Source organism: Nyctibius grandis, chromosome 3 (assembly GCF_013368605.1).
Source record: "Nyctibius grandis isolate bNycGra1 chromosome 3, bNycGra1.pri, whole genome shotgun sequence".
Lineage (NCBI taxonomy): Eukaryota > Metazoa > Chordata > Aves > Nyctibiiformes > Nyctibiidae > Nyctibius > Nyctibius grandis.
In genome coordinates this window covers 42809470-42827601 of record NC_090660.1, presented here as the reverse complement: position 1 = coordinate 42827601, position 18132 = coordinate 42809470, and the positions used below count along the sequence as shown (strand labels likewise).

Genomic DNA, 18132 nt, shown 5'->3' with positions numbered 1-18132 from the left:
AACATGAGCAAGCTCAACATGTAATTAATATAAAAAACAAAGGCTAAAATGTCTCAAAGAAACTTGACTTGTTCCATGTTTTCATTTCCATCTCTCACTCTCCGACTACTTTCCCCTGCTCATTCAGCCCCGAGGTGAGAAATGCCACTCAGCTCCAGCACGAGGGGCTCCAGTTATAGCACGCAGTGCGTATGCTGTGCAGGAGGGGAGGTACCATCACATTGACACTATGAGCTGTACGAGAGAGCCATATATATATGATAGAGGTGATGCTCAGACCACTTGTCTCTATAGATCGTTGAGTTGATACACATGAAGTCCACAGGCAACTCTGACTCCACTTGGCAGGACATAATAGTAATGAGACAGATCCATTCCCGCTTCTCTGGGATTTCAGATCTCAGGAAACCATTAAAAAAAAAAAAGTGTGTCATCCTCTATAACACTTTGCATCATTTTCAACTTTTCACTGGGAGCTCGTGCCTCCCCTCCGAGCCTGGGAGCTGTGCTAGGACTCTTGTCTCCAAGGTAACTGTGCTAAACTAAGACCATGTTCCTGCTTTTTTTTTCTGAGCCTTGGCTAGATTTTCCTAAGCAGCTGCTGGTTAAGAAGGTAGCATTTTTTTGCAAGCTTCCTTGGACAAGCAGCCCTGCTCTTTTCAGGCTGTTAACCAATTCAGGATTTCCAGAAGTGGTCTCCATGCACCAAGACCTGGCAAGAAAGATGCTCAAACAAGTGAGGAAGCTGGACAGAAATAGCATCCCCCTCAACCACAGGTCAGTAATTAGAGTGTGACTGACTGACTGCTGTCTTTACTTAAGCCACTCTTTTCCAAATAGGCTTGTAAAAATATGCTTATACACAAATGTACAGGCTTCTGCTGCAAGCTGCTTTTATCCATGAAGGAGTTTCTGAATAAAATACGTAAAGAAGCACTTGGATCAGACATAGCATCTTAACGCTGTAAGCGCTAGGCTACCGTCAGAACCACTTACTTTTTTTTGGTTCTCTCTGAACAGGAGCCATTTCTGTACCTTGGGTCTGCTTTGGTGCAGAGGCAGAGGTACATTCTCCAAATCCAAAAGAGCCTACAGCCTCCCTCATTCAGAAGGGATGGCTTTTAACTCAAACTAGCATGAAAATAGAACCTCTCTCTTACCCATTTAGGGCAACAGCTCCAAAATGCTAAGTACAAAGAGGAGGACAAATAGTCCACTGACAAATTTTAAGCAAGCAGATCCTTCCACTTGATTCACATGGGGCAGGTGATCCAGTGGGCACCTCCAGAGCGAACCTTTCAGATCCTGCTCACAGAGAGACAGGCAAAGAAATGCCAAAACACTGAACCATTTTAGATCTATGTAAGAAAAAAGTTGGCAGCTATTCGGTCACAGGCAGAACACAACACCTCTTGACACATTGGAGGTAAAACTGTATACCATTCTCCAGGAAACAAAGCGAAAAAAATTATGTATTTGCAGAGTTTAGGTATCACAAGGCTTAGCTGACAGCCGAGAAGGGACTTCCATCATCTGAACTTGGCACCCAGGAGTTATTATACTCTTTACACCCAAGTCCTGGATTTTCCCCTAAAGCTTTTGGGATACAGTTGAGGTGGTTTTAGTACAAAGACAGTATGTGCCACTTCTCTGTGTCAAGCAGAAATTGGTCTTCCCACACCAGCATTCCAGAAACTTCACTGAGCAAGTCCTGGATAATGTTGACTCTTACTCGATTATCTTCAAGTTACTCATCATATGAAACAGAACAGGCAGCTGCTATCTCAAGTCATAGTTCCCTGTTAGCCAACTATATTCTGCCTGGATTTCCCAGTTAACAGAGCTAACAAACCAGCCTTCTCCATAGCAGGACAGGGCAAGCTTTCTGCAGTTTAACCCTGGGTACACAAGACTGGCTCTAGCTAGCGACTGGATAAAATTACCAAGAACTTGCTACCAAAGAACACCATCCTGATCTACAGCTGACACTAGACATGGCAATGAGAACACTATTGCATTGCTCAGTGAGAGCTTCTAACTTTCCCTCTTTCCTCAGCACGGTGCAATTTTCCATCAGCTCCTGCAGCAGCAGCACAGGCCCTAAATCTCCCAACATCAGCGCAACAGCCAGTGCTTCCAAAGAGATCTGAAATCAGTACACCTCATTTCAAGCCACCAGCCAGAGCAAAGACCAAAGCAAGCCCCATCTTCCCACTGCTGGCAGCAGAGTGGAGCTCACACTGCTGCACAAATGCACTTTATGAAGGAATACGCTGGACCAGCCACCCTGCACACCCAGCAGCGACAGTTCAGCCCTCCTCCTGCTGGGTTTACATCCCCACCCTCCAGGAGCAGGGCTGCCTGCTAGCAATTACCCTTAATTTTGATATGCCAGCAGGAGCTTTCCGGGAGGAATGCTGACAAGCCTAATTGCCAGCAGCTGCAAGGCCTCTGGCTGCTGGAGATAGGCTTTTAACCTCCTCCTTGCCAGGCTGGGTGTAGGGAACATCCATCTGCTTTGACATCTTCAGGGGAAAGGCGTTTGCTATCACATCATCCTGGTAGCCATTCCCTGCTTAATTATGCTATGCAAAAAAAAAAAAAAAAGAAAAAGTAGAGAACATTGAATCCTGGCACGTGTTGATGAGGTGTGTCTGGGTATGCCTTGTTCTTTGCTTCCAAAGCATTTCCTAACGACAGAAGGGTGATACTGTGCTGTTGCAAACCCTCCTTGCAGGCTGGACAGGAAAGCTCCTTCACTGCACTGAATCTGGGAGTAAGGGTCTTGGTCAGCTCTCAGAATGAATACATGTTTTTAAAGCAGGTTTTCACGTTTGTTATGGCTTTCTTTGCGAGAGCATAAAGAGTTATTTTCACACCTTCTTAATCTAGACGTGAGTTGCCTAGAATTTCTTCCTTAACTCCCTCAAAAGGATTAAACTGACCTTACTATACTTCTTTTCAGGTCAACGTGTGCATCTAATTATGCTTCACTGTAAGCCTCCCACAAAGAAAACCCCAAACATTTACTGTAAAAACCTGGGCATTCAAATTCAGGGTAAGAGTTTGATTACATCAGACTGAAGAACACTAAGTTAAAGCCACTCTTCAGAGAATAATTCCTTAAAACTAGCAGAGCTATAGTGCTTGTTTCTAGTTCTGCGTATAGCTTTTTTTTTAACTTTAGAAATCCCAATAGAAAAAGCAATTAATTGTGCCTTCCAAATATTTACAGTACACTAGAATCTGTAAGTACAATATATCAAGTACTACATCATTGTGTGGTTACATTTTCGTGTGCATATAATAGAAATCTGACAGCAGTCAAAATCGTGGATCTGTGTGCAGGCTAACAGGAAAACACATTCCTATAAATGAATCATAAAGGTCTATTTCTTATTTACTAAATTAATTTATTTTATTTAAACTAACAAAAGACAATAAGTTCACCAACAAAAGGATGCAGAAGAAATCAAGGGACTTGGTGACACTCCTCCTCAGTGTTCTGAGCACCCTGACCGCCCTCTCTTCCTGGTTTCTTAAATCTGTTTAGCAACCCAGTTCAGGATAACCTTCGGTAGAGGATGGCATAACATGAATGAATTTCAGTGTAATGTCACCCTTTATGAACTGATCAAGGTTTCAGGTCAGAAGCAAGACTGCAGATGCTGTGAGCTTGGCAGGAGGCCTGGTGTAGGTATAGCCATGTCCCCATGCCCTACTGTGTGGTCCTGTCTCTGCATTTGGTTGTGGGCTGAACTGCAAACAGGGAACTGATAAGGGTGAGAAATAAAAAAAAAAAAAAAACACAAAAGGAAAAGGCTGGGACAGTGCTCTGATCTTGTTCATAACATAATCACACAGAGCAAGGAGAAGAAACTGTGGAAGATGGGAATTGCTACCAGCAAGGACTTGGCTTTGCAGCCCTGTTTGTCCCCACCTAGTCACAGAGAGAGTGATTGCTTCTTTATGAATACAAAAGGCCAGGTTAGGTGTAGGTGAAAATTGTATATAGTTTGATTTGACCCATCGATTCTCAAAGGTATATTAAGGTTTGTTGGGGTCTGCGCGAGGAAGGAACTACAGCACACCAATACGGTGCTCTAGTAGCTCCTTTATTTTGGTTAACACACTCTTTTATTACCTACGTACTCTCTTATGTAACGGTTACACACTAAGCTATTGGCTACAAGTATTGTACACAATCTGGCTGCGTGCCACTTCTACTGTTCTAATTGGACACCTACTATAAACTTAAGCAAGCCACATCCTTAGGCTTTCTTGCTATCTCATGCTGTTACATAACAGTGTATTGGTATGTTCTCTCTATAACTTTCCCATGGTCCAGGCCCCTACAAAGGTTTTAGGCAAAGAGAACACTAAAGCTGCATTTCACTCTTTTTCCTAGTTTCTCTGTATTTTGCAACATGGGGCTCAATGCATTGGCTGAAACCCACAGACCCTTGTTATCCACAGCTTGTGCCAGAGGTAATTAGGCATAGAAACACCTCTATAAACCCAGTATTTTGAAAAAAAAGCAATGTCCCTTCACTGAAAAATGAGCTTTGACAATGTTAAGACCTGTATATGCAGTCCTGAAAACTTCAGTCATACATTCTCTTACCTTTCTCTAAAAAAAAATTTTTAATGTCAAAATTCGCATTTTGTTCACTCCTAAAGCACCTATGATTGACTTTTTTTTTTTTAACATTGCTTATTTTAGAATCTTGCAACTCTGACAGCACTCGGACAAAGGAAATTATGCTGTTAAATCACCCATGACTGTAAAAATTTAATCAAAATGTTACTTGCCAAGACATAGGTCTGACTAAATCACTCAGTATAGTCTATTCCAGTGCTGTAGCTTCAGAAGATATCAATCCCTAGCAAACAGGAAGTATTTAATTCTTGTATGAGATTCAGAAGTCTGACATACTTTAAATATTAGATATTTGTTACAACACTATGGGGAAATTTCTCCCTATTGGCTTGAATGCGTCCCGCTGGGATGAAGCTTTTCTTTGAAGAACCAAAACTGTGATAGGAAACCAGTGAATCTATACTTAGCTCCCAATGACATCCCAGAACAAAGCATTTTCATAGCAAATTTGGAAGCACTCGGTGAAAATAAACGGGGATCTATAAAGGATTATTTAATTTGGGCATTTGATTTTCAACATATATGTGTCAGATCACGAGTACAAATATATGGACTTCTCAATGATGAGGGCATGGACAGGTTCCAGAGGATGGCTTTTGTCATCCAATATTTTCACATCAGCCGGAGCACATCAGACACTCAGGGTTGCAGGTACCATTCTGGTAGAGCCCCGCTGAAGTGCTTTAACTTGTGCCAGTGTAAATGCAGTGTGCAGCCTGAATCCCATCCTCAGTTTTGGAAATGTGTTCTCAGTCGTTTCTGGTCAATTGTGTCTCAGCACATGTCTTGATCTATGACACTGAGTGCTAAAAATTATGCTGCATTTCCTGGGGTTTGTGTAGGATGTAAAGAAAAGGAGAAGGAGGTAAAAAAAAATCCCAGACTACCTGAGTAATGTAGTAATTAGCTGCCAGCAACTTGAGGCTGAGAAGAATAAATTTTTCATTTCAAAATGGCTTTTTCTTGGTAAGGTAGAATGCGTATAAAAATAATCACTTTTTTTTGTTGTTCCGAAAACATTACCCTAGCATTTTGTTTTAGTGAGGGAAAGAAACTTTCATGTTGTGAGTCTGTTTCTTAAAATAATTTGGGCATGAAATTAAAAAAAAAATTACTTATACATCCTCAGTTCAAACCTTCATACTTCTTGGGTGTTGTTATAGGAATACGTGAGTGCTCCAAAACTGTAATGCCTTTTTTTCCCATTTCTGCAGCATCTGGAGATAATTTACAGTGGCGCGACTGAGCAAGAAGGTAGATTAAGTCATCTGCCTGGGGTATGCTGTAATTATGCGGCTGAGCTGAGCACAAAACGCAGGTTTCCTTCAGTTCTAGGACCAACGTCATAGAACGTTTTGGACCTTGGTAAACAACCCCAAATCTCAGTATCTGTGCTGCCGTCAAAGGCATTAGAGCAGCTTGTGTAAAACACAGCCATGCTGCATTTAAAAGAGGTAGCTCTGGGACTAGCAGCAGCAGCAAGGAACTTGGCCTAGGTACACTGCCCAAATATTTACCCAAATTTCCAGGTAGGAGGTTGCAGCTGCTACCTCCAAATTGTCATCGATAACTAGACTAGCCAACGTAAAGCTAGCTGGGAGTGTGCACCTGATCTGTAATCACTCTTTGGCTGCCCTACAGATGTAGCCTGGTTTAGGTTAATCCAAGTAACTATTGTGTATCAAAAGATGAGGGATGTCCCACAACGTAAATTTTTTTCTGTGTTATTTATGTACCAAAGAATGCAGTTATTGATGCTACTGAGTCATTTAATTTAATTCTGAGAAAGCCAGCCCTGTGTCCGGTCTCACCAGCTTTGAATCTGTCCAGAGGTTCAGAAGACCTCTGGTGGCTAAAGTTTCTGTGTCCAAGAGCATGTTGCAATATTCAAGCCAGTAAAAACCTGTCCCATGTATTTTAAGTGTGTGGGAAATCTGTGTTTTAAGTGTGTGGAAAGACAGAAAAGGCCAGTCCATTAGGAATATGAGGTACAATGATTTTGTAAGAGTTGTGCATACCTTCAATATAATAACCCAAAATTAAATTAATCGAAGATGATGCCTTGGATGCAGGTAGAATGGCAGTCAGGATGATCGATGTCACTTGCTGGATATCACACTAATTTCGTACATCCAAAAAAAAGAGTCCTAAAGAAATGACTAATTTAGAGTCTGCTCCAAATTTGTTGTAAGCCTTTTAATGAATATAAAGGCTCCTCTATACATACAACTGAAGCATTCACAAACTATTTTCTCAGAAAAAGTATTTCTACTTTTAATGTTTACCTGTTAGTGTATCAGAAGATACATCAGATTTCTTCTCTATAAAAATATTCCATTGCTAAAGAGGACTTGGAGCTTCCACATTATTTCATTCTATGAAAAGCATGAAAATTACAGTCTCTGGAATTAAAGGCAAAACTAAAGAGCTAATCATATAACATCATTCATTAGTAACACAAAGTGTTGTTTTACATACCAGAATAACAAGGTCCTCTTGATACCACTTTTATCTCTTTCTGATGCTTGCAAGCAGCTCTCTTGAGGAAGCATTCATTTTGGTAAGTGTCTCCATTTGATCCACAAACAGGAATATAGTTTGTGTGACACTGAAAAAGAAATTATAAAGTAACTCAGTAATACAAAATCATGTGATTAATCTTAGCTGCCCATTAATATACAGGAAGATAGTTCTGTAAATATTAATTACTAGCAGTAACTTATAACCCTGCTCACTAAAGGAAGCTTTAAAATATATTAGTTTCTCAAGATCACTGTATGTATTCCTTTCAGATCACTGAAGTAATAGTCCAACTCCGTATGGGCAGAACATAGGAATTCAGTAGGAAAGATTAAAAGAACAAAATAACTGTAGTGGGACTCAGTAATGGCTAGAGGGAATATGACAAGCATCTAGAAGTATTTGAAGGATAAACACACTGAGGAAGGAGAAAATTTCTTCAAGATAATACAAGAATGTATGACTAGACGCAGTGGGATGAAACTTTAATTCACATTTAAAGTGAATGATGCTTAAGGGAAGATTTGCTAATTTTTTGGTCATAGAGGGATCTTTCAGGGGAGGTGGAAAACAATCACCATCCCCATTAAATTCATGATCATCATGAGTCTGTTTTACTTAGTCAACAACTATAATAATGCTTTTGTATTACTATACTGAAAAATTTTGAGCTTAAAGTCAGTAGCATTGGTACATTTAATAAAAAGAAAGGAAAAAAGGAAAATGTATCATTTGGAATGGCTTTGGCGGGAGCAGCCTGTATTTTGCTATTTTCTTACGTTCTAAGCAAGGTGGATTATATACCTCTTCTATGTATAATGTGTATTAAAACACTGGGAAACACACTGAGACAGCCAATCCACCTAGCACCTGTGAGTGCTGCACCACTCCCTGCTGAACTGGACATCCAAACCCCACTTCACTGCGTGGAAAAGGAGACATTGCCCTGTTTGGGGCTGCAATGGTAACTGTAGTTCCAGACACCTTTTGCATCTTTAAAACCCTAAGGCAAAAAAACCCAAACAACAAAATGCAATGAAGACATACAGAGACTAGCCACCAAATTTCTTAACCATATAAAGTGTATGATTAAACTGGTATAGTTCAACCAGTGAGACTTCCCACAGAAACAGCAGCATTAGTTAGGCTAAACTGCCCCTAAAGGACAAAAGTTTCTTCTCTGAATTCCAAACAACAAGTCTCTGCCACAACAGTTTCTTTGTGCTTTGGCATACACAAACCTCAAAATACTCAATTTTTAAAACATAATTCTGAAGAGAATTATCCTTCCTCCTTTGTCATCCTGCCATAGATGACTGACTGAGAATGAACTAAGCATGTACGGACAGAAATAAATCACGCTGCCAGCTCTGAAGATTATTTCTAACAGTTTTGAAATACTTTCCCATAGTGAGTAGCTCTCATTCAACCACAACCGTCAGTTCTGTCATATCTCACACTGAACAGTCACTTCTAGGGAATAATTAAACAGGTGACTCTTGGGGGGGAACAATACTTTCCAATAGATAATTCTCTATTCAATCTTAAAGTTGCTGCATGATGTTTTAAAGTTGCAGGTTTCTGTCTTGAGGATAGAAAATGAGAGGCAAAGTACTCCTTTTTTACAGTTTGGTAAGCCTTTAGTGATTGGGTACAGTGCAGCCAAAAGTTCTCGTGCAAATTTCATCTAGGAGTAGAGTTGTTTTCTTGTGAGGAAATTCTCTAATAGCTCGAATGACCAAAAGGGAGATCATCTCTCCATGGACGGGATCTGCTCTGCACAGTGTCCTGTGAGAAAATCTGTCCAGGCTCCATCTGATGCTGCGTGATTGCGGGATGCCCAGCATCCGAAGGGATGTAAGATTTACTTGCTACCTATATTCCTTTTCCTATTCTGTCTTATTAACGCAGTTATCTTACTAAACCATTTGTTGTCAAGCCTTTCTTACTGGGATCAAGAAAAGAGCCCTGCGCTGGCCTTCTCTCACCTCACATCCCCCCGCCAGTCCATAACACACTCACTAGGTGCTGATCAGTTTTTAATTTAGGTTTTGTAAAACATCACATCCAAATTACAGCAAAAGACCTTTCCAAAAGTTTGGTGAATATGTGTTATCCCCCACCTCCATTGCAATAAAAAGGGAGCTATCTTTTTTCCTGATTAGGCCTGCAGAAAGTCAGGATATCATTAAGGTCTCCGCAAGCAGAGCCCACCTGAATCCTTCAGCACCTCTCCTACAGTCTAATTTGTAAATTTGACTCTGGGGAACCAAACTTCGGTATCTCGCTTTATGTTAGGTGACTTGGCAAGACAAAGCCTACAAGGTGCTCAGAGGGGTCGTGGCCTGCAGAGCTCCTGCTGCCATGACATTATAGCTGTTTCAGCGACAACGCTGAAATTTGGCAGCCAGTCATCTCCAAAAGGGAACCTACAAGGAAAAACTGTGACTCATTAATATTTAAAGAAGACCAAACAGTTAAGAAATGCTGCCAGGCTGGAAATGGCTGCAGATGAGGAGGAGGAGGAAGGAGTGGCGATGGTTGGAAGGGAACACAAATCTCTACGCATTTTCCCAAATCTGAGGGATGGTTTGTGGCAGCCTTGGCCTTAGTTCCCCAAAACCCCCTGCTGCCAGGCAGCCAGGGCTGTAGCCTCACACCCTGAGGCAGTCCCCCTCCAGCAGAAAAATCCTCACCTGACCAGCACCCGGACCGGAGGCCATTTTAATTAGGCAACTCTCTCCCTAGAGTGCATTTTTGTAAAAACTGCAGTTTTAAGAGTGTAAGAAATGCCTTGCTGGATCGGACCAGGGGTGCATTTATCCACGTGCTCTGTCCCAGCTGTGGGGAATAAGAAATGCACTTCAGGGAGAACACATTGGTATGCCCACCTCTTTCTTTCAGCATGTGTTCAGCCGAACCACTGCACACAAATTTGACTAAGTCCTTTTTAAAGCCCCGCAAACAAAATTACCTAGCTATCAGACAGTCTTGCACGTAGACAACCTAACAGTTCGGCTGGGTGTTTGTTGCCTGGGATATTTTGGTGGTGCTAGTTGCAGGCAAATAATTAAGGTTGAGAATCACAGGAAGAATTCAACCTGCTGTCTGAAAAATACAACACCTTCTCCTCATCCTTAGACTTCTTTCCTTAAATTTTTCAAGATGTACCAGTAAAGTTATAATTAGCTTAAAAATAATATTAGTTTAAAAAATTGTTTCTTCAAGAAAAAGTCTCTTTTTTAGTACTCATGACCTGGATATTAAGAAGTCATAAAATTTACTACCTACAGAAAATAAATGAAACCTTTGCTTAGCCTAGGGTTGAATTTATTTTCATTTTTTTTAACCATTACTGGGTTTTGACCTTACTATTTTTCATAAATGAAAGTTACAGACAGAGTGAAGGCTGATGAATAAACCTCTTCTCCTAAGAATTTTTCCTCCCTTTGAAAGGCAGTCGGATCCCATTGTTCTTATGGGATGTAAGCTGTGGGATGCCCTCGGCATAGGTGCCCACCTGAACGACACCACATCAAAAGCCAGCTTTGAGACACTGGAATCCAGAAACAGTGTAAGATCACATACACACTGTTGCTATTCTGGTTCCCCTTGATTTATTATTTATCAGAAACAGAACATATGATTATTTTTAAAACACTGAAAGATAGCCCACTCCAGGGTTGGTTGATAACACTGCCATCTCTTCCAGTTTTACCAGGAGTCTCATAATATTTGATACATTTGTCCTGGCTATAAATTGTAAAAACAAAGAACCACAGTATTCTCTTTTCTTTAAAAAGTGGGGGGCGGGAGGGGAGGAAGGATTGCCATGATAATTACAAAACCTGTAAACTAAAGGTTCAAAAACCAATGAAGAAAATTAAACTTGCTATTTACTACTACTTAAAAGTTCAGAGGATACTTTTTAATCAAATTTCCGTATTTTTTTTCCTGAGTGGGACTAATTCACTGTTTTCATTCATAAACTTTATGATCACTGGTGATCCTGTTATTATCTGATTTTCAAAATGCCTTAAGATCTTCCAGGGTCTAATGTACGACATTTGGACACCAGCAGAGTGGGGAAGAATCTTCCAAATACTGAGTATTAGAGTAAGCAATCCATAATTGCACTGCATTTAAATTTTAAAGCTTCATCTGGTGTGTGTGACAACACTTGAATGCCCTGCTGCTGGTCACCTCCTCTCCCGTCTCGGATCTTGGGGCAGGATAAGGCAAGGTGGGAAGGCAGAGAGCAGGTGTCATCCGGTGCTCCCCACCTCTGCTTGTGCTGGTCGCAGGGGCCATGGGTGCCTGGCATGTGGTGGCCCTCCGTTCTTCCCCACGTCAGTCCGTGATGCTGGCTAACTTACCAAAACCATGCGGGGAGTGAACGTGATGCTACACTCTACTTGCTCCCTGAGCACACCTTGCTCAGTCACATACCATCCCAACCAGTGCCATTAAAAAAGGAGCCTATGGTTAGACTAGATAAGCCTGTTGACGAGCGAAATTTTTAAACCGGTGATTCTACAAATATTTCAACACGCCTGAAAAACTGGTCAGAAACGGCAAACAAAAAGGTAAGCAGCCCTTACCTGGAACTGACACACACATTTCAAGCCGTCGCCCTCATCCTTGCACATTCCTCCATGTTTACATGACGATTCATCACACACTCTCACGTCGGATTCCCTTACATTTAACTCTGCGAAAAAAAGAAAAAGGAGAAAGAAAATAAATTGTAAGATGAGTACTTTTGGGGACTGTCTTGTCCTCAGACCCACTGAGCCCCCTGTTGCCTTACCCCCATACAGAAATTAAAGGCAAAAGCCAGAGCTCTCGCCCAGGCTGCCCTGCATCGTCTCCGTCCTGCTCCCCAGAGGCAGCTTTGCCTGGATGGCACAGCGACTGTGGCTAAATGCCGCTTCACCACGCAAACAGATACAGAGCAGGTGCGTGTTTACACTGCCCAAATTCCCTTCCATGTCCCCCCCGCCAGGGATGTCCCCAGTACAAAACCTTCCTCTGCAGAAACTACGCCTGGCAGGAGTCAGGACCTTTACACCAGCCATAGCCCGTGTTTTTCACCCACCACCTTGTTTTGCCTTACTTGCCACAAAGGTCCTGAAGAAGAAGGAAAGCTAAAACATCAGAATTTCTCTGCCCGGTTTTCTAGTCTCCGCCTTGCCCACACTATTATCCTTCAGACTAAAAATAAACCAAAGTGTGTTTAAACTCTTATAATTTACTTGCACTGTAGGAGCCAGAGTGATGAACCAGAGCCCTCTGCCTTAGCTGCTGCATAAAAACACGGAGCACAAAGGCAGCTCCTGCCTCAGTAAGCCTGCAGCAGGGGTACAGCCAGCAAGAGGGAAACCAAGGGGCTGGACACATCAACTGCATAGGCAATAGCTCTAACACAAAAGTTGCTTAAATGGCTTCAAGTTTTTCTGCGCATCACATCCAAGGGTAGTTTTAAAGAGGAATAAATATATTCTTTCGAAATAAGTATTTGATTTGAACTATGTATAGGAGAGAGAGCAAATGAAGGCAGCGGTGGGATAATGGAAGCAGTCAGTGTCAGCCTAAACATGACCTCTCCAGGCTGCCTGGGAACACTGCTGTTACTATCGATTGCAATGAAAAGGTGAAAATAACACCAAGGCCTCTGGAAAAATCCCCTGCCACTGTTTAAGGCTGCACTGATACCAAAGGATATAATTCGAAGTTGTCTGTGCTTCAGCTCGAGTCAGAAGCCTCCAGGACTCTATGACACACTAAAGAGATTCATTGACAGCGGTGTGATTTAAAAGAATGTCTGTGACTTTTAATAAGCCCTACCCGGATAAATGGCTTAAAGAAAGCACTGAATACCAGCCATTCAAAAACGGGGAAAGGTAGGTCAAATGCAGAAAAAAATAATGCTCGCGGCCACTTACAGTCTTAAATAGGCAGTCACCCTCCTGCTCACAGCAGTGTCAGCACTTCGGTATGACTGTGACAGACACCCTGGAAAACTGCTCCTGTGGGTTTATGTAACATTATACACCCACACACATAGTTTATATAAATAAATATATAGCTATATACTAACGTGTGTAATAAATTATGCTATGTGTCATATACGTCTATATTTAATATAGTATAACTATGTATTTTTTCATAGCACTAAAGCTATAGGGTTATAACTCAATGGAAGGTCCAGTTATAATCCACATATTTTGTCAACTGTGAGAAAAAATTGAAATAATATTGATTTTTTTTTTCCTACATCCATCATTCCCAAAGGCATAAATGAGGAGGGCAATGCATGTAACACCAGGTAGTTAGGTATCCTGGTTGCCATCACAACCCTGTGCACGTGTTTTCTAACGTTTTTCTTAATGTCACCATTTATCAAGCACAACTCCTGCATTGTAGGGACCCAGTTAATGTGACAGAACATTGCATCTTTTCACTTTAGTGTGTTCATAACTTGATCTTGAAGGAAATGTGCCTTTCTTTCTCCTCGTGAAGATCTGTTCCATGAAGATGAACAAACTATACAGATTAATTATAGGGAAATGTTTGTCATATCTGAAAGAATGATCCATGTTTAGATGATATCACATTTGAGAAAATGCAATTTATAAAAGGGAGCAGACAAATTACAGCGTGAGCAGCTTTCAAAATCTTGTTTTCATCACCTCAGGAAGCTAGAGAGATGCGGATCCTCCTTCGCAACTCTCAACTGAGCTCGCTGGACTCAGTACTTCGCAGCATCCTACCCAATACCCGCCACCGGCAGAAGAAACCCCTTGGCAGCTGCAACTCATGCTTGAAATCCTGAGGGTCTACACGATGTCCAGCGGCCCAAGCAGTGTAGCACAGATTTTTCCCTGACCTCTTTGTCCCCCAGTGTGACGAGGGCATGTGACCGCCCAGGAAGGAGCCTCTTTGCCACGGCAGGGGCAAAGGACCTCACTTTTCTGCATGGGAGGGGAGGGACCCAGGAGGAGTCAGAAACAGTCCCTAGCTAGCAGCTCAGCATCAAGGCTGAACCAGAGATGTACTTGTTCCTAACTTAGCTATTGCTCTGGCTGCAAAAGCCAGTGAGAAAGGTAATGATTTCAGAACAAAACTGTAACAGGACACAGGACACATGAAGATGGGGGTGGGGAATCAGCCCTTGTGAGCTCCTCTCACCCCAAGAAACCAAGACTGCTTTTTTTTTAAAAAAAACACCAGAGGAATTAAGATGACAGAAAGCACACTGTTTTAATGGTTACTTAATTTTAAGAGTGGACTGTTTTTCTTTCCACATAAATGATAAATACTGATTATAAGCTTTTTTGCATGAGATGAAGGCTGAGCCGGGAAGGTCATTCTGAGACCAGGAGACAACATGATTTTCCAAAACCGTACAAAAGACAAGACACCCTGGTGACTGGCACTTGAATGTGACAGACGAACTTTATCCTGTGACAGGATGTCACCTAATGCCTGCTGCCATTCAGTGGCAAATTCCAGCAGCCACGAAAACAAGCCTCCAACACGAGCACGATTGCATCTGATGGACTCTGAACTTCAGGAGGGCCAACTTTGGCCTTTTCAAGCAATTGCTAGGGGAAATCCCATGGGACAGGGTACTAGAAGGTAAGGGGGCCCAAGATAGTTGGTTAGCATTCAAGGACTGCTTCTTCCGAGCTCAAGATCAGAGCATCCCAACAGGTAGGAAGTCAAGGAAGGGTACCAGGAGACCTGCATGGTTAAACAGGTCAAACTCAAGTGGAAGAAGAGGGTGTACAGATCGTGGAAGGAGGGGCTGGCCACTTGGGAGGAATATAAGTCTGTTGTCAGAGGATGTAGGGAGGCAACTAGGAAAGCTAAGGCCTCCTTGGAATTAAACCTTGCAAGAGAGGTCAAGGACAACAGAAAGGGCTTCTTCAAATACATTGCAGGTAAAGCCAACACTAGAGGCAATGTAGGCCCACTGATGAATGAGGTGGGGGTCCTGGAGACAGAGGATAAAAAGAAGGCGGAGTTACTGAATGCCTTCTTTGCCTCTGTCTATACTGTTGGAGGCTGTCCTGAGGAGCCCCGGACCCCTGAGGCCCCAGAAGAAGTCAGGGTAGAGGAGGAATCTGTCTTGGTTGATGAGGGCTGGGTCAGGGACCAATTAAGCAACCTGGACGTCCATAAATCCATGGGCCCTGATGGGATGCACCCGCAGGTGCTGAGGGAGCTGGCGGAAGTCATTGCTAGGCCACTCTCCATCATCTTTGCTAAGTCGTGGGCAACGGGAGAGGTGCCTGAGGACTGGAGGAAAGCAAATGTCACTCCAGTCTTCAAAAAGGGCAAGAAGGAGGACCCGGGTAACTATAGACCGGTCAGCCTCACCTCCATCCCCGGAAAGGTGATGGAACAACTTGTTCTTGGTGCTGTCTCTAGGCACATCAAGGATAGGGGGATCATTAGGGGCACTCAGCATGGCTTCACCAACGGGAAGTCTTGCTCAACCAACTTGATAGCCTTTTATGAGGATGTTACCCGGTGGATAGATGATGGTAAAGCTGTGGATGTGGTCTATCTCGATTTCAGTAAAGCATTTGACACAGTCTCCCACAGCATCCTCGCAGCTAAACTGGGGAAGTGTGGTCTGGATGATCAGGTAGTGAGGTGGATTGTGAACTGGCTGAAGGGAAGAAGCCAGAGAGTAGTGGTCAGTGGGACAGAGTCCAGTTGGAGGCCTGTGTCTAGCGGAGTCCCTCAAGGGTCGGTTCTGGGACCAGTTCTATTCAATATATTCATTAATGACTTGGATGAGGGATTAGAGTGCGCTGTCAGCAAGTTCGCTGATGACACAAAACTGGGAGGAGTGGCTGACACAACGGAAGGCTGCGTAGCCATTCAGAGAGACCTGGACAGGCTGGAGAGTTGGGCGGGGAGAAATTTAATGAAATATAACAAGGGCAAGTGTAGAGTCCTGCATCTGGGCAAGAACAACCCCATGTACCAGTACAAGTTGGGGGCAGAGCTGTTGGAGACCAGCGTAGGGGAAAGGGACCTGGGGGTCCTAGTGGACAACAGGATGACCATGAGCCAGCAGTGTGCCCTTGTGGCCAAGAAGGCCAATGGCATCCTGGGGTGTATTAGAAGGGGTGTGGTCAGCAGGTCACGAGAGGTTCTCCTCCCCCTCTACTCTGCCCTGGTGAGGCCGCATCTGGAGTATTGTGTCCAGTTCTGGGCCCCTCAGTTCAAGAAGGACAGGGAACTGCTAGAGAGAGTCCAGCACAGAGCCACGAAGATGATTAAGGGAGTGGAGCATCTCCCTTATGAGGAGAGGCTGAGGGAGCTGGGTCTCTTTAGCTTGGAGAAGAGGAGACTGAGGGGTGACCTCACTAATGTTTATAAATATGTAAAGGGCAAGTGTCAAGAGGATGGAGCCAGGCTCTTCTCAGTGACATCCCTTGACAGGACAAGGGGCAATGGGTGCAAGCTGGAACACAGGAGGTTCCACATAAATATGAGGAAAAACTTCTTTACGGTGAGGGTGACCGAACACTGGAACAGGCTGCCCAGAGAGGTTGTGGAGTCTCCTTCTCTGGAGACATTCAAAACCCGCCTGGACGCGTTCCTGTGTGATATGGTCTAGGCAATCCTGCCCCGGCAGGGGGATTGGACTAGATGATCTTTCGAGGTCCCTTCCAATCCCTAACATTCTGTGATTCTGTGATTCTGTGATTCTGTGACTCACAGGTATGGAGGAGAGTGGTGGCCATAAGGACTCTCACATCTGCAGCGTTTGGTTCAAAAATGAATAGATGAGAATGGATGATAATAGAGAGATGTGATGAGGAGCAGTGGATGTCTCACATGTCTGAAATATGCTCCCTCTTCAGCAGATTCCCCACAGAGAGAGAATTAAAATGGAGTTTCTGCAATTATTTCCAGAAGAACAGAATCACTATCATCATATGTGAGAACAGACTTATGAAAGGAGTAAGAACATGTGGCAAATGGTTTAGGGTAATTTCTTACATGTTTCTTTAATGCCTATCGCAACTCATTTCCTAGACTTTTAGCAGGTATAAATAAGAGAAAGCCTCAGTGTGACTCATTACATACAGCAAGAAGATGGTAAGTAGTAATCCATCAACTCCCAGGAGGAAACATAATTAGTGCAATTAAATCAGGCTTCCAAATTTATGATAAAATTAATCTCCAAAGACCTGAAATGAGGTTTCAAAAATGATTTGCTAATATCTGTGCAGCCAGTACATTTTCTGGTGGTGTAAGGGCTGACCAGCACACAGCAGCTTGCAGTAACTTGGCTGCAAAGACCCACATCAAGGTCTTTTGGGGTTTTTTTCCTCTTTTGAAATGAATTCACCTTGTGATAATTTGATACATCAATAAAAATGAGGAAAGCTGCCTCCATTTTGACTCCTTTCAGAGAATTTGAAGTACAGATTGATAGAAGTAGCCGGAGATTGGCTTTTTGCCTGTGACCTCAAAATGCACTGCTCTGAGGCGTGAACCTCTCATTATGAGCTAAATTACATGTGTCAAAATGCTGAACCTGAAGATAAAATCAAATTTGTAGGTTTAAGCACATCAAACATGTTGCTTCCATCTGGATACCTTGAGAATAAAATAAAATCTAAGACGGGCAAATCTGGTAACTTCATAAGCAATTTGGTTTTTTCAAAACTTGTGTTTCTCCTGGGGTTGGCAATAGTACAGAGTAATGATGAATGGATATAAGGAACTAAAAAAAAAAAACCTTTCCCACCTGGAAGTGAGCGGGTGGGCTTAGTAGCAGTGCTACCAGCTTTGGCCCTCTTGAATATTTCTGCTGTGCCTGGGAAAAACCCTCTCTGCCTGCCTGCTTGCCTGCTTGCTTTCAGTTTCCTATGGGTGAGACCCCAACCAGGGTAGGTGCCGGGACCCCTTGCCCCCTTTTT

The 18132-nt window shown here is 42.9% G+C and overlaps 1 protein-coding gene across 1 annotated transcript in view; it reads right to left on the bottom strand.

Annotated features, from left to right (window-relative positions):
* TMEFF1 (transmembrane protein with EGF like and two follistatin like domains 1) overlaps window positions 1-18132 on the bottom strand; it is a 133898-nt gene that overhangs the window by 47419 nt on the left and 68347 nt on the right. Inside the window, exons 2-3 of the mRNA XM_068396904.1 lie at window positions 11782-11891; window positions 7139-7268 (exon numbers count right to left, since the gene is read on the bottom strand). Of these exons, the coding sequence (XP_068253005.1) occupies window positions 7139-7268; window positions 11782-11891 (240 nt within the window). The remainder of the gene's footprint in view (window positions 1-7138; window positions 7269-11781; window positions 11892-18132) is intronic.